At 42.5% G+C, this 24,253-nt stretch overlaps 1 protein-coding gene and 1 long non-coding RNA gene across 4 annotated transcripts; one reads left to right on the top strand and one right to left on the bottom strand.

Moving 5' to 3' along the window:
* Positions 1-739: 739 nt before the first annotated feature.
* Positions 740-22,931, bottom strand: LOC113016605 (protein-glutamine gamma-glutamyltransferase K-like). Of its 3 annotated transcripts, none has more exons than XM_026159542.1 (14): positions 22,843-22,931; positions 11,039-11,322; positions 10,718-10,909; positions 6,760-7,011; positions 5,510-5,628; positions 5,310-5,417; positions 4,833-5,010; positions 4,610-4,748; positions 4,056-4,248; positions 3,709-3,862; positions 3,292-3,576; positions 2,153-2,313; positions 1,919-2,055; positions 740-1,819 (listed from the first exon to the last, which is right to left on the bottom strand). In XM_026159542.1, exons 2-14 carry the CDS (start codon positions 11,319-11,321, stop codon positions 1,660-1,662), a joined length of 2,361 nt encoding a protein of 786 aa, XP_026015327.1. In that variant the 5' UTR covers position 11,322; positions 22,843-22,931; the 3' UTR covers positions 740-1,659. The 3 variants fall into 3 exon arrangements, with proteins under 3 accessions (XP_026015327.1, XP_026015328.1, XP_026015325.1); XM_026159543.1 differs by lacking the exon at positions 22,843-22,931 and adding an exon at positions 18,939-20,017; XM_026159540.1 differs by lacking the exon at positions 22,843-22,931 and adding an exon at positions 12,196-12,286.
* Positions 20,293-20,901, top strand: LOC113016606 (uncharacterized). Its single transcript, XR_003271268.1, has 2 exons — positions 20,293-20,698; positions 20,781-20,901. It is a non-coding gene; the product is annotated as an uncharacterized LOC113016606 (long non-coding RNA).
* Positions 22,932-24,253: the final 1,322 nt, after the last annotated feature.

Raw genomic sequence — 24,253 nt, forward strand, 5'->3', positions numbered from 1 at the left:
GATGCATTTCTTCCAAGGGCACATAATCCAGTTTATTGGCAGAGACGATGCAATGCATATCCTCACCTTTATAGCGCTCTATAAGTGCAACTGCTATGTTGTGTAAATGGATTTTTGCCAGGGTTGAAGAGGCAATTTGCAAAAAGAGAAGCCAACGCTGTGTTAGACAAGGTGCTTATGTATAGAGAAGAGCTTGTATGAATGAGTGCGAGTGTTTGAGTGCTCAGTTAGAATGAAAAAGAGCTATATAAGTACTAGGCCATTTACCAAGGCTGTAGAGCAGTGGACTCAATACACACCCTTGTGGGGAGTCAGCACTCAGTCAGCACTTGAGTGCATTCTTTGCATTCTGATGGTCTTTGGCATACTTTTAATTATAACAAGTAGTTATTTGAGTTACCATTGGCTTGAAGGTGCCTGAACGCTCTTCTCTACATTCATCATCAAGAATTTTCGTCTAGAGAACGGATACTCACTGGATATTTTCTTTTTTGTATAATTTTCTGTAAACTCTAGAGACTGTTGTATGGGGAAAACCCAGTAGATTTTTAAAAATACTCCAGCCAGCCTATTTGCCACCAACAAACAACATTCAAGCACATGCTAAATAGTTTAACACTGGCAACTGGCAACATTGAAAAAAAAAATTCTTAGCAGAGACACAGAGAACTTTTGACAGCAGCTGCATAACAATGGGCACACGCTGACATTAAAAATCAATAAATCACAGAATAAAACATAATTTTAACAAGTGGCATTTTATTAATATAATAGCATTTAAGTAGTGATTTGATATTTAAATGATTCTTTTGGCATCACATAATAAACAAAATAAATATATATAAAAATAGAATCAAAGACATAAACATAACGCCAGTCTTTACATAAGCACATCTCTTACATTAAAGCCAGCAGATGGTCCAACCTCAGCATCTACTGTGGGTCCCCAGACTGTTTCCTAATCATAGTAACCACATACTTTCATATGCATACTTTTTGCATATTCCAAGAAAACGTGAGGTGCTTATGTGGTGTGTCGATTATGTCTCTATTGCACTGGTTGGTTTAGAATAATGTTCAATGCTTCTTTTTTTTTTTGCAAGTCTAGAAGCATACAAGATGAGGAAATGTGAGTAATTGTCACTTTAGTTCAATACATCAATACATGTCAGTGCTAGCTATAGTGCTTGATCGGCTGTCAGAGCATAATGATGACATTTACAATGCTTACATAAGATTTCATAAAAAGTCATGATAAAAACTTTCTGGTTCCACATGGACACCTTTGCAAGAGCAAACATGTTCCAAAGAGGTTTTATGGATGCTGCCTTGTTCAATGCATTGTAGAAGTATGTTGCAAGAGTTTGAGCATTAAGATGTAAAGAAATTTTTATGCAGTTTAATACTGGTTTTCTTATTGTAGAGACAGTCTATTCTCTGTAACAGCCCATAAACGCCACCATGTTATCAAATATTTTATGGTTACGCGTGGTTATAAGTAATTTCAATATTCTACTGCAAAAATAAATCAGTACTGTGCTTTGTGAAAAAAATACTGGCTTATCATATAGAAAGCAAAAAGCAGAAAAAAAGACACAATCAGTGCCTATATAAATGAAATAACTGTCAGCATTCAGCCTCAAAGTGGCTCTATTATCACTATAGAGGGGCGTTGCTTTTCTCCTCCACAGTGATGTCACTCACACCATGAACCTGCGTGAGCTGCTTACAGTCCAGTGAAACTAGTAATTTTCTCGTTCCAGAAAGGGTGGGGATGAACTGCTCAGTGAGAGACACAGAAGCATGGCTGCCAATATCTCTGAGGGTAGGACAGGAAATGACAGTAGCAATCACAAAAGAGATAGCTAGACAAGGTATTTAAAAAAAACACAGTATAAAGTATATTATTCCTCCTTACCCATAATTTATCATTCGAGCAGTCAGAAGGCCAAGTCCTTCCACATGGAATATCACTGCTTTCAGCACTTGTGGCAGTGGATTAGTAAATGAAATCTCTACTGACATCTTCTCTCCTACCACAGCCTTCCCCAGTGGCTATTTGACAAAAAACGGAAAGAAAACAACTTTAGATATAGATTTATATCTTAATCTTCTTTCCTGTAATAATCACCTGATTAACTACGTGGCTTACTTTAATGATGAGGTCTGGTGTTCTGAGTCGGAAACTGAACTGAGTAGCAAGGATCTGCTGTGTTTCTGTGACCCTGCCTGATACTGTAAGCATCAGGGCAGCCTGATCTATCAGTTTGTCCTTGTAGTCTTTGTATTCCAGGGCCCACTCCAGAATCTTTTCTGTAGACAACAGCATAGTGAAGATGGCCTTTATAATTAGTGAAGATGGCCTTTATAATTAGTGATATTTATATATATATATATATATATATATATATATATATATATATATATATATATATATATATATATATAGTTTGTAATTATACAGAGTTTGTAATTATTCAGGTGCAGTCGGTACCTCCCACACTACCCCTCAAAGTCACTCACTGGTTTCCTGTATTCTGCCTCCTTGATCCCCTCAATGAATGCGAATGCAACTGTAACTCATCCCAAAATTTGACAGAACTTGGTATTGTAATGTTAGGCACCAGTACATTATAATTTTTTACAATAATTTACCTGCAACCATTGTCAGCAGATGTTTTCAAACATATTTAGCTTCATAATATTATATCAAGTTAATCTTTTTTTTAATATATATATTTTTTAGCCTTTTTTGGGCTTTATTGGACAGATACAGTGAAGATTGACAGGAAAGCTACACCTAGACATCATTGATTCCTTTTATAACATATATGGATACAATGTATGGGCACCGCTGAGGGCAGAAAGCATCTCCAAGTCTCAAGCCAGCTTGAAAAGACTGGATTGCAAACTGTGGATTAGGAATGATTGAGTTTCTCTCTGGAGTGGAGGAATTCAAGTAATCTAGGGATTTGTTCACAAGTGGGAGAAGAATGGACCGTGTATTGTCAGATATTTCGGTGTCATGTCTGTGTGGTGATGCAGTGGTAACGGCAGAGATGAGCCCAAAGGCTTCCCCTCTTCATAAGTTTAAGACTATGGAGTCACGCAGTGGAAATTGGCTTCTTCAAAAAGGTGTCTGCCCTTGCCCATAGAGATGGTGGTGGAGGGAAAAAGGACTACGATCCAGACTTCAATAAATAATAAAAAAAATATTTATTCTGCTTGTGAGATAAGCCTTGTGATCTTGCTGATGAAAAAAAGTCATCCAAAATGAAATGCTCCACTCACCCTCATTGGGAAGTACTTCTATATCTGTCGTGTCAGTTCTGACTGTAGCTTTGTGGACACCGGTGTAGTACATGACTGACACCTGGCTGTGCAGACTGACACTGCGTTGCTGTGAACTGCTGTTTTTCAACGTGATCATCAGCTCTGCATCTTTTCCCATTTTAGGACCTTCACCATCTAGCGTAACTTCTAAAGAGACATCCTGAGCTGTAGGAGATGAATAAGCTTTTGCTTTGGAGCCAAAGCTACATGCTGTTTCCACAGCAATGCGTTCCTCATTTGAGCCTGAGAATGACAAGAAATGTTGAGATATTTGAATAAGTTATCCAAAAATAATATCTCAGTTATAGCCCTTTTTAAATTTTTTGTGATCTCCTTTAAGTCTAAGTAAGTGTCTGCTTTTTTGTTTGATGCTACCTTCAGGATGTTTGTAAAGGTGGGTGATATCACTGCGTTCATTAGAGCCAACTGCTTTGGTGCTGATGGAGATGCCCACAATCTTTTTCTCACTGTATATTTGAGTGAAGGTCCCATCTGCATTCTTCTGCCAGTAGATTTTATCACTGTTCACCTGAGATATCGATGAGACAGACCATGAGAGAGAGATGGGGTTAGAAAATAAAGTCCCCACCACAAAGGAAGCTGTCATGCATATATTTAATGCGTGCCATATGAATCCTTATCAGTATACAGTGTTTTCATATCTACTATGATAAATGTCTTCTACCTTCCCAAAACACAGTAAAGAAGAATATTTCACAAACCTCAGCAAACACAAAAGCTGTGTCACGTTTCAGGTAGACCTGACCATAGCGCACAGCGGCGAGAGAAGCAGGGCCACAGCAGTAGGTGCCCTGGCTGGTCTCTTGAGGCGTGGCGTCGACAGCCTGCCATCCTCCGTGGCCAGGAGGTAAGTCCTTACGAGCCATCCAGCAGTCATTCCACACATGGAAGTTCCTTCAGAAAACAATTATGGTTGGTAAACTAAAGTTATAGTGAAAACAGCTGTGGAAATTTTAGTTCTGCGTAAATCTGTCAAGTACTATGAGGTTTCTGTGGGTAGTTTTTAAAACCTGTTGTAACAATTTTAAAGTAAATCAACCACATACCAATGTATAAATGAAGACACATGTGCTGATGTTGCCATCTTTGTATCGTCAGACTTAAATTATTAGGCTATACCACTTATCTTTTAGTTGTTTCCAAATACTGGTACTTGTACCACTGAGGAGTAACTTTAGATTAAGCCACTAGAGTCATGCAACGCTTAACCTCCTTCTTTGTAAGTCAAGGTAAATGTGACATATGGTGAACATACCAAATTGAGTCCACATTGAGGTTCTCTATAGGCTCCAGGTTCTCATCCAGGTACACATCTGTTGTCAATGAAACATCTGTGTCATGTGCTGAGCTGAAGTTGGTCACGGTTCGGGTGGGAATGCCTAAACACCGTAAAACTGAAAAGAAGACAATGGGTTTAATATCGTATCAGCCACTTAGTTTGATCAAATAAATTTATTGTTAGCTGAAAAAAGTCTAACCTGTAGTGACTACACCAGCAAACACCCAGCACTGGCCATATTTAACAGGGGTTCCATTCTTTTTGTGGTATTCCTCAAGGATTTCTACACTTCCACTCCACACTGTTGGAGAAGTTCCATTTGAATAATCTCCTGACCAGTTTCCCTCCAAAACACCTTGGTCATCAGGGGAGTTTACCTGAGAAATAAAGGAAGTGTTTCATGTTTTCATGGTTGACTTTAAGGACAATACCCGAAATACCTTAAGTTAGCTAGGTTTTTTGTTTATTAATTCAAATCTGGACATTTGTTTTTTGCATTTAATCCATAGCAGGTGTAAGCAGAAGTGTGCAGCCACCATTTGGCCACTTGGTATCCACTCCAGCTTTCAGCCACTGCCTGCGTTTAGGGGACTATGATATGGCATATGCGGTTTAACATATTTTACTGTTTGTTGTATGTCCAGTGATGTCGTTGTTAGTTGGGATCTCGTCTCACCATTGCTGAGATGATTCGCACCACATTAACTGGGTCACCCCACCCAGATGGAGAAGTTCCACTCTTTTCCATGACAAAGAGGCAAGCAGCCAGAATCCTGTCACTAAACTGATATCAAATGAGAGGAAAACATGAGGAGACCATGTCAGTTTCGACCGCTAAGCTTGGTCATTAAACATTAAGATTCAGAGCACCCTCACCTGTCCGTAGTTCCATGTCCTCGCTCCAATTTGATCCTTTGTGCCATAGTAGATTCGTCCAGTGTCATTTAGGATGTACTCTTGCCTTTCATCTTCAGAATCCATGTACACAATGTCATCTGACAGAAAATAGGAAAGGCTAAATTTTTAACTGGAAATAACACAAGGTCACTCTGAAGCATAGACTCTACAAGTAGGCTTTATCTTCTAAATTTGGTTTCTTTTCTATCACAGTTTCATGGTATTTTTACCACCCTAAATATCTTTTATTAAACTGTCTGAGTCATTCTTGAAGGCTGTCTGTGGAGATTTATTTTGAACTGATGACAAGGGTATATCCATACTGTGCTTGTTGTATAAGAGCACCTCCTACACATATATTTGGAAACGATGGCATACGTCTGTTGTCGTCTGGTGACGCTTGTAATTTTTGTACTGAACTTTTGAGAGGTTCAGTAGTTGTCATTTTAGGGGCTGTCACTGCTTTGTATAGGGCATTATTTCAGAGAAATAGTGTGGTATTTTTGGAAAGATACACTCACTACAACATAAGAAGATGAAGCTGAACAGAAGGAGGGAGATGCTGGCAAGAAAAATACTCTTGCTAGCAGCATAACCTGAACATGTTATATTTAGTGATAACTGTGGGAAGATACTGCTATTTAGCACAAAAGATAGTAGCACCATAAGTGACCAGCCTACCACAAATAACAACACTGCAAACAAAAACTAACCCTTTAAAGCCTAAACAAAAAACAAATTTGTTTTTTTTTTAAAAATACATTTTAATTTCCATATATGATTTTTATTTTGTGTTGTATTTGATACATCTGGCATTTTTTTCTTGTTGTGTAACTTCTTTAGATTTATCAGGGGGAAAAATCACACCGATGATTTTGAAGTCACAAAACACTCACAAGAAACTGTATGTATCAAATATGATACACTAGGTGATTTAATAATTTTTTTATTTGCCATTCTCAATATGAGAATTTGATTTTCTTATTTAACACTAATGCCAGAGGACTTTATTCCAAAAAACTCCAAGTATGCAATTTTGTATGTACACAATAACCTACACAATAGCCTGATGTGGCCCAACCTAGAAATGTAACTGCACATCACCATCACCACAACCCACACAGGTATAAATACTGGTAGCAGGGTTGGCCACTTGCATAGGCTGCATTATAGGCTCTGCATAGATTCATTCCAGAAGTATAAATTAACCATAAGATGTCCATATTTACCTTGACACCAGGGATTAAACAATATGTAGATGTCATTGGCAGGGTCATGTGTGGAACTGGCCGATCCATTTTGATTATTTGTTTCCACTGTGAGTTGATATCGGCCAATGACGGCTGTGGCTGGAGAATTCACCAACAGTTTTATCTTTTTGTCCTCCTGTTTCACAACAGCAGCCTCCCAGCGATCACCCTCCAGCTTCGCCACCAGTGGGATGATTACATGAGTTCCCTTTGCCACTACTGCCAATGGACCTTAGTAGGTGAAAAAGAAAAGAAAAAAAGTGTTACTGGCTGTTATTCATAACATGCCCAAACAGTTACTGTGCTTTTTTAAGAATCACTTCCCTCAATTAAAACCACACCTGCATTCCCAGAGTATGTTTGAACAACAGAAACTAAAAAGAAGGAACACAGAAAGCTCTATCCTGACAAGCTGTCTACACACACACACACACACACACACACACACGCACACACACACACACACACACACACACACACCTTGCGTGACAGCATTTGATCTCAGCGCAGCTGTGCTATAAAAGTCTCCATGTTTTCAGCTTCACTGTTACTGCACTATCTTGACGTTTGAAGTTAGTGTGGCCTCATCATTATCAAAAGAAAGCTTGATCTTCAAAGACAACAAAAAAAATAGTGTTTTCTATAATATATAAACTCACAATTTCCCACAGTACAAACAGCTGAAATGTTCAATTTGTTGCCACATTAAGGAGCTCTCCTTCTAAAGTGATAGTGGAAAACAACAGCTTTCCATGGCTATCACTCTCTACCCTCAGTGGGTGTGACCTTGTCTTGACTGTGTTTTCAAATGCCTTAAGAGAACTGATTTGCTTTTCTCCAGTTTCACCCTGAGATGTTTATCTGATTCAGTCATGGACAGACAGGCCACTGATTGTGTGTGACAAAAGGAATCGAAAGCGGCTCGCAAAGACATGAGGAAAATGAATGAAACGGCCATTGTTAAGGAAAAAGTAGTTGCCTCTGCATTATAGTGACCAAGAGGGAGGGAAAAAACAGACAGGAGATGCCAGGACGCCATAATGACTTACTGGCTGATGGGAAAGCAGCAGCTGTGCACCACTAGCCACCACGAGTGATAAAGATAGCAAGTTCATTAACATGGACAAAGACTACACCTTTACATAACCACTGAGGGACTCTAACCCAGTGACAGCTACTCGAGACTCTAACTCTGGTTCAGGGAAGACTTTATGATTTTCTTTTATAAAAACAAAAGAGAGCAAGAGATAAACAGAGGGAGAGAAACATAACACTCTCAGGTGCACAGCTCTGAGTGTGAACACATAAGCCCCTCCCACCTGCTGTCTAAACCTTCTGTTTTCATGAGGCTGCCAATCAGAAGAAAATTGACTTAAAGGAAAGGAGAAAAGTTAATACAGCTTTTTTGTTGTTGTTTTTTCCCAAACAGTGGATGAAATGTTGGGGTTCAACATAACTCATGAGAAGATAAATTAGGATATTTTAAACTAAGAATCAAGAAAGAGTTACTAAGGCCTCTGTAGCTGAGTCCAAGAATGAAAAAATATCCTTGGAAAGGAGCAAGACTCCTTTATAATTCGACAAGCTTGTTAAATCTAACAGATAAATATGCATGATAAGTGCTGTAGATATTCAAGGAGACCAGTTGATGAAGCCTTCTGTTTTCGGTGGCTATTGCTCAATAATTGGGACATAAATTATACCAGTGCACAAAAGAACTGTAATTAGCAGATGGCCATGACATTTTCAGACACTTCAGGGTACAAATGAGCAAAACCCCAAAAGTCTGATGATAATTGTTAAAGAGTTTACTCCTAATTGATGAGTAACTGCCACAACTTGACATTCTTACACTTTTGTTTTGTATCTTCAGTTTATGGTTTCCTGCTGCGCACGGCCTGCATTTCTGCAAAGCAACAGTAAACAGCTGCTGGCTAAAGATTCTAAAGACAACTATTCCTAGAAATATTGAGATTTGATAGTTCCAGGGTGTATTAACCCTTTTGTTTACTGCCAGGCCTTTTCTCTGCCTTACAGGGGGAAAGAACAGAGAAGAAAAAACTGTCAACGTGCAGTTCACTGTGCCTGACACTTTCATTTTGTCAGGTGTGACAAGAATCACCTCCTTAAAATTTTTTGCAGGGCTTCCGAACCAAAAGGTCAGAGCATCTGTCAACTGTCACTCTCTTTCGCCTAAAAAATCCTTGACTATTTAAAACAGTGTGTCGTTTTAGGTTGTGCTGTGATTAGCTTTTGTGCTGTGTGTCTGATGTATCTCAGAGTACAGTCTTTAGACTGAATATAGGGTACTGTAAGCATGCCTGAAAACAGAGAGCTGGGGGCAATTTAGTTAGTAATGCAGTGCCATTCTGGAGAGCGGTGTTATGGTTTTCAAAAGCATAAAAACTGGCATTGTCTGCTGCTTTTGTTCTCCTGCTTATTGCTGGTATTACAGATGGCTTTTTAAATTAGTGTTCACGTTGAATGTCGCTGTTGTTTTTGTCTCAAATTATGGATAAAATAGGTTAGAACTATATTTTTTTCCCTCTAAATGCAAAATCTAGAATTTAAAATGTATACATTATTATTCTGTCACTTTACCAAAACAAAACCTTTCATTAAACAGTGCATTATAGAGCCCACCTTTTCTGTAGCAGCAGCACTGTAATTATTCTGCTTAAGTGTCCCTAACTTGCTATCACACACAGCTGTAATTGTAAGATCTATATTGGTTTTCCCTGTCTGACAGCATTCAATTCTCACAAGCAGTGTGCAGAGACAGGCATGCACACTGGGTAAACAGGTGGCGTCCGAGGCACATGCAGCTGGCAGTGGCAGCAGTGACAGTGAATTCTCAGTAGAAGGGATCTCTAGTATCAGCAGGACTGAAGATTGCATCTGTAAAACACTCTCCCAGGACCATAGCAACCCCAACTGTTACCATAGCAATCTGAACTAAAAAATCCCCTTCTCTCATCCACAGCCTTCCCATATATCTATAAGTATCTATTTCACACATCTATGCAGCCTCAACACACAATCAGCAAAAAAACACAGTACAAGATGTGAGCATAAAAGAAAAAAATGTATTTTTTTTGTAAATTAGAGAGCTTCTACTCTCCGGAGAGCCATTTATAATGAATGAATGGGCCCTATAAGACCTGCAGTCCAAAACCTTTGATGCAATCCCCAGCAACTTCTTGAAATTGGCACTAAAAAAAAGTCAGCATGTGTGCATTCCCATGTTAAAATGCCCAATTTCAGCTGTGAGAACAAGTTTGGAGCCTACAAAAGAAACAAACAACTATTGTGGTTTCTAGGGCTAGCTTAACTTTACAAAGCTGTCCAGTGGATTTTTTAATTTAAATACCGTGCCTTGACTTCAGATAACACAGGAAGCTGTTGCTGATAGTGATCTCCTATTTTACTGTAATTATTTGAGAAGTAATATCATCTGGTTTATGGATGCATCTTGGTGCTTAACTACTGCAGAAAAGAAATACTTCACAGGAGAATAAGAAAACAAAATTTCACTGCATTTCATTGAGTTTCATTTCAGTTCAGGAATATAATCAATACTGTAACTACAAACAATTAAAAATGGGGCTGCTTTGTCTGGAAGTGCATGTAGAAAAAAGAAAAAAGAAAAAGCAATTTAGCTCCATTCATTCCTATTCACAGTAGACTATATTAGAACAGGCTCCCCACTATATGCACTGTATCATGTGCTGCTCTGCACAAGATTTCAGGAAAACATGTGAGTATGTTGTGACCAGTTTGGATCCTTCCCATCCAGTTTCATACTCTGGCTCTAAATATTTCAGGCTAGTCTTGGATGAAATTCAGTCAAATTTGAAATTTTCTGTTGCCCCAAAAAACAAAACAACACTATAACATGTATTACTTTTATAAAAGTCTCCATTCACTTCTCACAAACCTGTTTTAAGGTCGAGATGAAGCTCATCGGAGGAGGGGTTGAAAGGTCGAGATAAGGTTATCCACATCTCGAAACTCTGCCCCCTGCGGATGATTAAATTATCACTTTGGTAGAGATGAGTGTGATGCTCTGTGCGATTCGCCCCTGATTTGCTTTTCAGGAGGTCTATTGACTTCACTTTGAGAAGGACTTCTGAAGAAAAGAAAAGAAAAAACATAGGACACGTTGAAGTATTTCATATTGTTGGCATTTCTTCCCTTTTGGGGGGGGGGGGGGGGGGGGGGGGGGTAAACAGTGGCTATATGGAGTCTCTCTAATCACCGTCAAGCTCTTTGTCACCAGGCACAGGTTTCTCGCCGTTTCCCCCGTCCTCCTTACCCGGCCCATCAACCAGCGTGACCTCAGTGTCTATGCCATCATCATGCTTGGGACAGCAGCATGGGCAGACCTTACGCAGCCACTCCTTGCATGCATTTCCTTTTTTAACATTGTTTTCCTTTGGCTCTTCTTTTTCTGCCTCTGTGTCCTCCCCAAATCCAAAAGTGACAGATGGAAAGCGACCTACTGCAGATCTGCCTCTTGCTGATCGCCTCTCTGCAGGCATTCTGGAGAAAAAAAAATTATAAAGAACAACAATTAGATAATCAATGACTTTGGTATTAATAATAGTTAACATCCCAGCCTTTACAAATGCTTCTATGCATATATTTCTTTTCACAACTGTTCATAAAATGGTCATAAATGATTAAGGTACCACAGTAAGTGATCTAAAAGGTAATCCATTGTCACTGTGAACAAAGACAAGAAGGGTCTTTTCATCAGCTAAGTTCAGCAGTATTTTTAATCCATCAAAGCTTCAGTATCTTATGATCTAAGCTCACCGGCTCATTACTGATGGATTCTATGCATCATGTCTTTGCTTCAGTGTGAGAAATTGCTGATTTAAGTCCTTTGAAATAAATTTAAAAAACCGGAACATAATCTTGCAGTGAAACTCTACCCTAACATATTATTTCCCAGAGTGCAACATCTGGGCAGGGAAAAAGAAGAAAATGGTAATGGCATGGTAATCTCAAGAAAGTATTATAAATATTACATGTTATTCATATTAAACTGCAACCATTTCTACTGTTTATTGGTTATAGTCAGTGATTTCAGTGTTGCTTGACTGCTTACAGATAGTCTTTCAACAATTTCTTTATCTTAGCTAACCATCTGAACGACTGAATGGCTGCTTTTAAATGGAGAATATTCATTATCCATTACCATTATCCATAAGAATGTCTATTAACTGGAGAAACATGTCTGGATTTCTGCTGCAACATTCGGTGTAAACAACATGAAAACGTCCATGATCTATCTTGCCTTGAAACAACAATTCATGCTGCTGGTAATAATGTCATAGTGTGCGTGATATTTTCGTAACACACCTCAGGCCCCCTTAATACTGACAACATTTTTTAAATGCTAGAGTCTACCTGAGCATATTGCTGACCACGATCGCCTCTTTATGAGTCAAATTGGACAGTGATTGGACTCATCTCGGACGGGGATGAGTCTGCCTACAGGAGGGTGGTTGAACGTCTGGTGTCCTGGTGCAGCCACAACAACCTGGTGCTGAATGCCCAGAAGAGTGAAGATTATTGTGGACTTCAGGAAGCACACAGCCCCACTCCCCCCCCCCATCATCCTGACTGACACCCTCATCACCACTGTGGACTCATTCCACTTCCTGGGTACAACCATCACCCAGGACCTCAAGTGGGAGCCCACCATCACCTCCATCATGAAGAAGGCCCAGCAGAAGATGTACTTCCTGAGGCAGCTGAAGAAATTCAACCTGCCAACTAGAGCTGGGCGATAGAACGATAACGATATGTATCGCGATATAACTTTTACTCGATAGAGAAATTAAACTATCGCGATAGACTTCACCGCTCTTGTCCTCTTAAAAAAAAAAAAAGGTCAGCCAATCCAAATTAAGTAGCGCAGAGCCGAACCAATCACAGCCGCAGCGTCACGTCGCGTGACTTGTTATGTACAGCACAAGTGCCAAGCCGCACGTGTGTTTCTTTGGGAAGCAGCCAGCGGGTAATCCGATTGTTCAGTCTGACGTCACTAGCCGTGTCTGGGTCTAAACTCCGCTGCAGGTCCATATATCAAACGATCACTATGGCATTACTGAGAGTTGAAAAACTGTCTAAAGTCTTTCATCTTTAATAAAATGATCAGCGTTCTGCTCTACCAGGTGTAACAATTGAGTTTAACATCCAGGCATCCATGAAAACGGAATTTATGACATTTAACGGAGTTAGAAGTTAGCAGGGAGTTAGCTCGCTAGCTTCTATCTAAATACAATATAGCATGTCCTGACTGCGGGGTTTTGGAAACAAATTAAAACGTACAGCTTTCTTATCACTTCCAGCATAAATGAAGACAGAAAACTAAACAGCAGTGACGTTTGTAGGGTTACTGAAGTTGAGCTACCTGGTATATAATGATGTGCTACGTGACCGCTAGCGACACAGCTATGTTAGCTTAATATAAACAAGCTAACTTTTTTTTCCACTCGATAAAAGTTAACAGGAGTGTTGTCGGTGGTCAGGAACAAATGTAATCGCATGGCAGGATGCTGTAAAAGGACCAAACTTCAGCCAGGAGAACAACTGAGATAATCCATCCACATATGAGGTTAGTCATTCATATACTGCTGCATGGGCTGGGCTGTAGTTACATCCTAAGGTTTTAAAAACTGAGCTTAAATAAATGATTAGCGGTAATAAAAGCCGAGGGAGGTCAACAGTGATCACTGACTGTTTTAGGAGCTTTTTGAGATCAAATAGAAGAAAATACATAACATTAAACATGTTAACAACACAAAAGCCATATTAAACGCAGACTACTTTAGACCCGGAAGTAGGATTCGTCGCGTCATCACTGAACAACCGGATGGAGCCAGCGCGTAATGGAGGAAATGAGTGTGCCGACTAGAAAAATCAACCGAGCGTGACCGAAGAGAAAACAGATGATGGTTCCAACGCCGGAGAGATTGTCGAACGGAAGAGCCATAGAAGTTCCGTAGTGTGAAGGTATTTCGGCTATTTCAAGTCTGACAAAAAACAGAGTAGCGTGCACTGTAAATTGTGCCGAAAGCAAGTCTGGAAATACAATAAACTGGTGCATGCATCACACTGTGCGCCACGTTATTGTTTCGGTGAAATGAATTTCTACAATACTGTTACTGTTAATTCTACTCTCTGCAGTGTTTAAATGCTTACATATACAGACAGTTACTGTCCGTCCACACATACGACTCGGTTCTGCTTCTATGCCGCAGCTTTGTTTACTTTTTCCCACCGAGGCTTCTAGACTTCTGATTGGCCAACATTTCTGCACGGTTAGGAATCTAGCGCCACCTGCTGCTTTGGCATGTTCATAGCAGCATTTTCCTTCATTTCTGCCTTTATGTGTGGACGGGATTATTTTTTAAAACGAAAACGGAAAATCTCAGTTTTCAAAAATACCCGTGTACGTGTGGACGTAGCCTCAGTCTCTGACTGGAAGCGCTAATTCGTCATTCGGCTTTTGTCAGACTAAAGTAACTGTTAAAACTGTTTGAAAAGCTAAGCTATACAACAAGGAGAGATTGAGAATTTCCTTTTAGTTCTCAGTTTATTTGATATTGACAAAAGTTAGTCAGTTTTGTCTGTTCTTCTGTAAAACAAACTAAGATTTATTTTTAGAATTAATATTTTGTTTCTAAGTGGAATTGACAATTTAGTAGTCTGTTTCGTTTGTTCTATTTTGAAACTTAACCGCTTTAGCGGCTGCCTTTTGTGTAGTTTGTAATATTTGCCTTTATTTATCTGAAAAAGTCTCATGTTCCTTAAGTACATCTACCCTGTTGAACTTATTATGGGAAATAAATATTTAAATAAAAACAAGCTGCTGATTATTTCACATTTTACTTGTGAGCAACGGCACATTTAAATCTTACAAATATAGTTATTTGGCTTATATCGTGATATATATCGTTATCGCCTGAAATGAAAAAAACATATCGTGATATGAAAAAATCTCGTATCGCCCAGCTCTACTGCCAACACGGACGATGATGCAATTCTACACTGAAATCATCGAGTCCATCCTCACCTCCTCCATCACCGTGTGGTACGCTGGAGCCACTATCAGGGACAAACAGAGACTGCAGCATGTTGTGCGCTATGCTGAGAAGGTGATTGGCTGCAGACTCCCATCTCTGCAGGACCTTTACACCTCCAGGACACTGGGGTGTGCAGCTCAGATCACAGCTGACCCTTCTCACCCTGGACACAGTCTGTTTGACCTGCTCCCCTCAGGCAAAAGGCTCCGGTCCATTTGAACCAGAACCTCTCACCATAAGAACAGTTTCTTCCCCCCTGCTGTTGGACTCATGAACAATAACCATATGACTGTTCACACCACAAACACATGACTCTATACTGTGTTCTCTGCATCTGTTCCATTTTTGCACTGATCATCACTTATGTTTATTTAAGTGTTGTCTTACAGTATGTTTTGCACTACGTACCGCAGCAATTTCCCAATGCTGTAAACCTGCTCAACATTTGGCAATAAAACCCTTTCTGATTCTGAAATGGAGCAACAACCTTGAAAATGTGGTGGAATGGGAGCTTTTAATCACACCCACAAATTTGTAGGAGCCAACGATGCTATCACATCATTATGAACCAAAAACTGTGAGGAATATTCGTTCCTTCATTTATGAATCATTGATTTGTTTTCAAGGAGAAACTCAAACGTGTGTTTTGATTCAGCCTAGTCTGTCTCTAAATCTTTAAACTACTTTGTTCAACTTAGTTCTGTATGCATAAAGAATGATTCCCCCCCCCCCCCCCCCCCCCCCCCCGGCAAGACTTAGGAGGGGTGTTTTGACTCTGCAGTAGGCTACCCTCAGGAGAGTTCTGTAGCTGATCCTCTGAAGCTGATTTATGAGTCTGTGAAAGCATTTGAGTGGTCCTCTGGGGAACCGAGCACATGTTCTTATCCACAGCTGTGCAATGACAAAGAATTTTGTCATTGCAAATTTCAAAGAACACAGTCGTTTGTCACCTCTTAAGAAGAAACATTACACACAGGGTACATTTCTCAGGTGAACTACAATCATCACAACTATTTCTCTCCCTCTCTCTGTGCTTTGCTCACTTCACTCTGATTTGTCTTGCACATTTTTCTTCCTTCGAAGAAATACTATAAACCTTCTAAAAGCCTTTCACACCCACACTTTACATTCCTCGATATCAGCGACTGTTTCATTTTCACCAAATAGGTTCAAACAATAATAAGACTGACAATGAGTTCGGTTCTTATTCATATGTCGAGAATCTGAGGGGTTAAAATAAATTGCAAGCAGCCTCAGCATTGGTGACGAAACACCTCCACCCAGGTAGGAACTGGGCGTCATATTTACTGCTGGCAGATAGCCAACTAAAAACTGCTTAACAAAACAATGTAGAAACAAAGACACACATTTATCTACACACACAGAAACTGATTTATTGCCTAGCAACAAAACACTTTTTAAAAATATATGTATGTGTATATATATTGTACTCCACACAGCTACATTTATTAAAGATACAGTGGTTTTTCCCCCCCTTTTTCTACAGTCAATACGGCAAATCAATTTGTTCAATCAAGGTTCAAGAGAAGTAACCAGAATACCTACAATGTTGTGCCATTACAGTTTTAGCAGACTTGTATTCTACTGTGGAGGTAAGCATCAACGACACAGCTCTCAGTTCTCACTCCTTTATTCGTCTCCAACATCAACTGCGCATATCGCGCCACAAAACACAGGAACACACTTCCTATACACTGGGTGTGAGTGGAGCCCTCTAGTGGTCCACCACACATGCCCCCCCGAACACCCAGCAGAACTAGTCCAGGACCCGGGGCTTAAGCAAACGGCCGGAACGGCTGAACTGGGGGGGTGGGGAACTGACAGAGGGCAACCCAGCCCGGGAGCGAGGCTGGCACTGGCGGTCAGAAAAAGCTGCAGACGACTCGGATTCCGTTGATTTTGGGTCGCTCCTGGGGGAAAAAACAGAATCCATCAGCCCGGTGGCAGGTGGGCGGCCGCGGCGAGGGGCCTGGGCCGGGACCACCTGATCCTCTTGCATAACATGTGCAGGCTTAAGTCTGTCAACAGAGACAACTTCCTGCCGACCGCCAAAGTCCAAAACGAAATGTTTGTTGCCTGGTTGAAGAACCCTGTATGGCCCGTCATATGGTGGACGCAGCGGAGTCCTATGGGCATCGTGCCTGACGAAAACGAAACGAGCAGAGTCCAATGAACTCGGAACAAAAGTGTCAGGCAGGCAGTGGTGCACAGGACCAGGAACAGGAAATGAGTCTCTTGGGGGGCGAAAAGGCAACAAAGAGGTATCGAAACATGGGGGAGGGCTCTCAGGTAAGAATTCCCCGGGGACCCGGAGAGGCTGGCCGAGGACCAGTTCAGCCGGGGAAACCCCGAGGTCTTCTTTAACCGCGCTGCGCAATCCCAGCAAAACCCACGGAAGACGGTCGACCCAGTCGCCACTTGTCAAGGAAGCACGGAGCGCGGCCTTAAGTGACCGGTGAAACCGTTCGCACATCCCATTAGCTTGCGGGTGGTATGCTGTGGTGCGGTGGACCTTGACTCCCAGGCCGTCAGCCATAGCAGACCAAAGCTCGGAAACAAACTGGGGGCCCCTGTCCGAGGTAATGTCAGCAGGGGGGCCGAAACGTGAAACCCACGTTGACAAAAATGCCCTGGCCACCGTCGCCGCTGTCGTGGACGCCAGGGGTACCGCCTCCGGCCACCTGGTTGTGCGGTCCACCACAGTCAAAAGGCGCGTGAAACCCTGTGACTGTGGCAAGGGACCAACCAGGTCCACATGAACGTGATCGAAACGCCTACCCGGGACACGGAAAGGTTCGAGGGGTGCCTGTGTGTGCCGGTGGATTTTCGAGCGTTGGCATACAAACCGCCGCCCATTCTTTCACCGCCTTGCGAAGGCCCGGCCAAACAAACCTGGCGCTGACCAGCTTGACCGAGGCCCGGACGCCGGGATGAGAGAGGGCATGCACCGAGTCAAAAACACGACGACGCCACGAAAGGGGAACCACCGGGCAGGGGCGGCCGGTGGAAACGTCGCAAAGAAGGTGCGGACCGCCGTCCCACACCGGGGTGTCCTCCAGCACGAGGCCCGTTTTTGTTGACTGAAGGGCAAGGACGTCCGGGTCAGCACGTTGCTCGGCGGCCATGGCAGCGTAGTCGATGCCGACATACACCGGAGAAACCAACACACGTGAGAGACAGTCAGCGACGTGATTGGACTTACCAGCCACATGCTGAATGTCTGTGGTAAACTCAGAAATGGCCGCCAACTGGCGCTGCTGGCGTGCGCTCCATGGGTCAGAGACCTTGGACATCGCAAACGTCAAAGGTTTTTGGTCAACGTACGCAGTAAAGTTGCGACCCTCGAGGAAAAAACTCGAACAAGCCGAAGGGGGTAATGACAGCGGTTTTAGGAACGTCTTCGGGGCGCACAGGAACCTGGTGATACCCCCGCACCAAGTCAATTTTAGAAAAAATCTACGTTCCGGCGAGATTGGCAGAAAAATCCTGAATGTGGGGGATGGGGTAACGGTCATTCTCCGTGGCATTATTTAAACGGCGGAAATCTCCGCATGGCCGCCACCGACCGTCCGATTTGGGCACCATGTGAAGCGGAGAAGCCTATGCACTGTTCGAACGCTGTACAATGCCAAGGCGCTCCATGGCTGCAAACTCTTCCCGAGCGACGGACAGTTTCGCGGGGTCGAGGCGGCGCGCGCGCGCGCGAACACCGGGGGCCCGACCGTGGGAATATAATGCTCAACCCCATGCTTCGTTACCGTGCTAGAGAAATTAGGGACAGACAGCGATGGAAACTCTAAAAGCAAACGCTGAAAAGCATCCCCGGAGGTAACTACATTAGCCCGAATCAGGGGCTCGGCGGCCCGAGTAAAACAGGGTAGCGAAGAAAACGAGAGAGCATCGATTAAACGTCTGTTAGCAACATCGACAAGTAGTCCATGAGCACACAGGAAATCAGCACCCAAAATAGGTACAGAGCTAGCAGCAACAACAAAGTTCCACTCGAAATCCTGGCCATGAAAACAAACAGTCACCAACCTTTCCCCAAACGTTTTGATGGGAGAGCCGTTAGCTGCAATGAGCTGCGGCCCACAGTTCGCTGCTAGTCCGTCGGCAGCGGTAGGGGGAAGGAGGCTCTTCTGGGAGCCGGAGTCTACGAGAAAACGTCTCCCGGAGCGCGAGTCCTCTATGAAGAGCAGCCTTTCTGTATTGCCAGCGGTCGCGGCTGCGGCTGCTACAGCGCGCTGGCGGGTCCGTTTCCCTGGGCCGTGAAAGCGCAAGGCGGCAGGCAGCGACGCGCTCTGTCGCCAAAACGCTGATGGTAGAAACAGATGCTCTTTCCGCGGTGCCGGCGTGTAGCAATCCCTGCCGTCAGCAAGGGGGCGGATGCTCCGGGGGAGGCAGGTGGAGGCCTGGAAGGTGCCGCCGGCGTGTCCGTAGCCAGGGCGTGAACGTCGAAAGTGCGGCTAGCCAGGAGAATACGATCCGCTTCTTCAGCCAGTGAGCGATAATCCTTCGCAGGCAGAAGCGGAGAGTTCGCGAGGACAGCTCTCGCGGCGGCCGGTAGTTGGCGGAGGAAGAGGTGCACGAAGAGGAAACCACCGTCATCCGGCCCGAGCAACGATAGCATGTTCTCCATGAGCTCGAGCGCGGTACCGCCACCCAAGCCTGACAGGTTGAGGAGCTTTTCGGCTCGTTCGGCGTCGGAGAGGGCATAGCGCCGAAGAAGCAGCTCTTTGAGGGCGGCGTATTTCCCTTGGGCGGGTGGGTCCCGGAGGAGCGCCATCGCGCAACGGGTGGCCAGCGGGTCGAGCGAGGCCACCACATGGTGATACTTCGTGTCGTCAGCCGAGATGCCGCGAAGGGCGAACTGAGCCTCCACGTGTACGAACCATGACGGGGGGTCATGGAGCCAAAAGTCCGGCAGTTTAAGCGCCACAGCGAACGTAGCTGCAACAGGAGGCGGAGGTCCGGCGGCCGCTGATGCATCCATAGCGGAGTGTGCGTTATCTACGGCCCGTTGCATGCTCGAGTCAGGGGTCACCAATGTCGAGGTAAGCATCAACGACACAGCTCTCAGTTCTCACTCCTTCTTTATTCGTCTCCAACATCAACTGCGCATATCGCGCCACAAAACACAGGAACACACTTCCTATACACTGGGTGTGAGTGGAGCCCTCTAGTGGTCCACCACACTACTGATATTTTCTCTGTTTAAAGAGTTTAATTTGACACAAACAATGTAAAGCTTCAGCTGTTGAACTAATTTTCTAACTAAATAAGTACAAACATATAAAAACAAACTGTTTTCATTCTTGTTTAGAGAAACTGAAGATCCTTTTTGCCTACAGAGCATTTTAACAGCATGTGCTGAAAGGTCTGCTAAAACGCTACTTCTTTTTAAAATGTTTGAAATTGTTATATGTCATGGTCTGTGGAATGCGTGATGCTCGGGTAGCCACACCCCCGGGCTGGGCCATCACTAGCACACCTGCTCTCCATCCCGGTGATTACACGGAGATCCACTTAATCCGGCGCTGACGGATGCTCCACGCCAGTCCGTAGTCATCCCCACAGTGGTAACCAGACTTCCACGAAAAGTGTGCATTCTCTTCTGCTTGGAACTTTGTTTAACCTGCCTACTTCTGTCCAGATTTCTACTCGGCGTCTGCTACCTGCCTGTCCTCCGGCTCAACTGGATCTCGCGGCGCTCACCTGGCCCACTCGCCATTCCACGGACTTCCTGCCCCCACGGACTGCCACACTTCCCTCCCGAGCTCCCACGGTTCCGTTCTATCGTAAGCCCCTACTCTAACTCAGTCCTGATATGTTCTCCCCGCTTCCTGGCTCCCTAGTAATCATCTCCCCTTTCTATTGCAGCCCCCCGCCGTCCCGATCCCGGCTTCCTCGTGTCATTGTTTCCCCGGATTTTTAGTTTCTGTTTTGCTCTCTACTTTCCCCGGGTCGCCTTTCGTTGTTTTAATAAAGTGTCTTTTTGTTAGCTCGGAGTCTGCGCCTGGATCCTTTCGTGCCCGCGCACCACGGCGCATGACAGTATAAGTTAATTCAAGATGGGTCATCCATTCAAGTCATCATTTCTAGTAAAAAAAAAAAAGTGAATATCGACACATTTACAAAGTTATAAAGTTATCTAAAAATAAGCATGCAAATAACCTAAAATAATTGCAGAAAATCCTCCTGCACTGAATAGCAGGAGTTAATGTAAATGTCAATAGCTTTGCATATATTTGTTGAAAACAAAAGAATTGAATAAGATAAAAGTTATCCATCGAGATTGGCCCACAGTGGGTACAATGGACCAGACAAAATCTATATTCTAGATGACAGCACTTACTAATTACTCTCGATAGACTCGCTCTAGATTAGCTGGGATAGATTACAGCCTGCCCGCGACCCTGCTAAGCATAAGCAGAAGAGAATGGATGGGTGAATGGATAAATGTACTCATTGTCTATACTTTCCTTTCTTTTAGAAAACAACACATATTCTCAAGACTAGAAATTTAAGGATAATAGCAAAGACGCCTTTGATAAAGAGCCCCAGAAACCTTTTATGAACTTCATATCCAGATTTTTGTGATGAACTAGACTATTGTTCTGCAAAATTTAGTTAATCACGCAGCGGCACAACAACATATAAGATATGCTTAACTTGGTTTTTGGAAATAAATCCATTTGGATGTTTATCTGGTTAGAGGGCAGTAGCCCAGGCAAACTCATTCAACCTCACCACTACACCTATGTCCAGTTTAGAATCACCACTTAACTGAACATTCACATCTGTGAACTTACCAAAAGAAAGAATGCACGTGCACACAGGCTTGAACCTTGAACGTTACTGGGGTAACAGTGCTGACCAGCACACTTTTATTGTTTGTTGATTTAGTATAGTAAAAATCCCATGCCAGCAGAATGGCTAAAACGTTAAATTAAGCTGTTTTTTCACCCTCCACTTGACACTTAATAAGCTACATCTGTATAGTAGGCCTGTATGAGGGCCTACTATAGGTTTAGGAGACACACAGAATAGACATAGCTCCTGTTAGTTTGCTTGCAGGATGATGTTATATTAAATAATCTGTCAAATGTAAAATTTTGAGATAAGGGGAACTTTCATGAAGCTGCCCATCAGTGAGAAGGAGACAGCCGATTGTCATTACTTCTTCAGCTGCTGTTTTACACTCTAACTAATCAGAGCATATTTTCTCTGGCTGGCAGTGGCACATCTTGGATGACTGAACCAATGAGCAACTGAAACTGGCATTTATTTAATGATAGTCAAATGTCAGATTCTTAGTTTACCCTCATGACTTTAGCAGTTGATGTAAAAGACCCGAGTGTTATTCATTAAAGCTGGGTATTTTCCTTCAGGAGGGTGCTGAGCAGTAAGCATCCACAGCTGCACTCATGACCTCTTTGACCACAGGACCGTTTGTTTTGAAACACAAGGAGAAGTTCTGATATCTATTTCGCATTACAATTAAACTGACAGGAAATGATCACTGTATTTATTGAACTGTTATGCGTAATTTGGCAAATCTAATAGCTATTAAGGTGCTACTGTGAATCATATCTAATATGTACAGCATACAGATATTTTTTTGAGGAATTCACTGTGAAGAAAAATACATTAATGTAAAAAATTGATTGACAGCAAGAGCTAATTTCGCAGGAAATAGAAATGTCAATGAACCTTTTCATTATTTTTTCATTAATACACAATCCTGACATGGCAACTGAGGTAGCAATACGTAACTGCGTTTGAGCCATACTCCTTTTCCCTATTAATGAATTACTTGGTTGAAAAAACTAATGTTTAGAAGAACAATTGAATGAATGTGAGCTAAATACAGTAAACATTGTTAGGAACACAAAGTGTAAATCTGTCTGAGCTACATAGCAAGTATAGAGTTCAAACTCACTCAGTTCAGTTTGAGAAGAAATGTGAAAGAAATGCAGTCTGGAGGGAGAAACCTTGTCTTCGATGTGCCTTTCCCTTTCTTAAACAAGCTCCAACTTCAGAGCTGCTTTAAATACTTGGCTAAGACTCAGGGGACACGCCTTTCTGTTGCACATGGAGCAGTCGGGCCAGATATTTCTCCAGACGCTGAAGCAACAACAGAAATTATTTAGGCATGGCACAAGCAGCCTTTTAAATATTACGAGAGAAAATAAATTTTTCTTGTCACTCTTGGTATGAACTATATCGGATAAGTTATGCAAAAACTGACACTGTCTCCTGTTTCAACGATTTTAGTTAGTAACAAATTTTCACCTGTGCCTCTCCCACTTTCACACAAAACAGGTTAATCCTCAGTAAGACAGTGAGGACACACCTCCCTGCTGCACTAGCATCAATCATGTCAAATGTTTAACCAGAAGCCAACGTCAGAGCAGGTGAAATCAAACATCCACTTAAAAATTTTTCCACTATTGGAAAATATGACAGTTTGAGAAACTGAGCTAGTTTCTTGTTCTCTTTAGTATTTTTCATCTTAATTATGTTAAAAAGTTCATTGTTTTTTAACATATGGAAAATGAATAAGTTAAGAAGAAGTTTGAATGGTTCTCTGTGTTGTTGACCCTGCGACAGCCCTCTTCCTCTATGGCAGCTGACACCCTCGTGACCATGAATTGGATAAGAGGAGAAAGCTGGACGAATGTTTTGGGACTTTTTGCTTGTTTTGGACAGTTAAAGTTACAAACTCTGTACCCCGTTATATTTAACGTGATTAGCTGTTCCAGTAAAGTAAAGAATTCTTTATATAAAGATGAATGTACAATAAAAAAGATGACATTTTCTGCTTTGACACATGACAAAAACCCATCCTTCAGCAAAGTGGCATGATCTGAAAACCTTTGACCTACCTGATGGCACATGTGGGATGCCTGCTTCGAGGAATATGTGAACCGGAAGGGAGTGGATGCCCACTCACTTTTATGCAACAGACATGACCACTGACTGGTTGAGTTGGTTTTCACTGATTGATAGGTAAATGAATGCTGAATAAAGCCTAATCCTATTAAGAGAGCAATTAATGAAGCGTAAAACCCCAATGAAAGTCATGTAACAATATTCTTCCTGATACCACTGGATACAAGAATTCAATAAACAGAGAAGACTTCACTATACATAGTGTGGAAAATGTTACTGACTGTGGTTCAGATGCTACAGGGTCCAGTAAACAAAGCACTGGTAATTTAGTCCCCTCCACATCCCAAGATGACCTTGGGTAAGATGGTGGACCCCCTGAAAGCTCTGCAGCCATTACTGCTTTATGACAATGTGTGGGTGTAAAAGGTTGAATGAGAAACACACTCTAAAGCACTTTG

This window comes from Astatotilapia calliptera, chromosome 23, assembly GCF_900246225.1.
Source record: "Astatotilapia calliptera chromosome 23, fAstCal1.2, whole genome shotgun sequence".
NCBI classification, from domain to species: Eukaryota; Metazoa; Chordata; class Actinopteri; order Cichliformes; family Cichlidae; genus Astatotilapia; species Astatotilapia calliptera.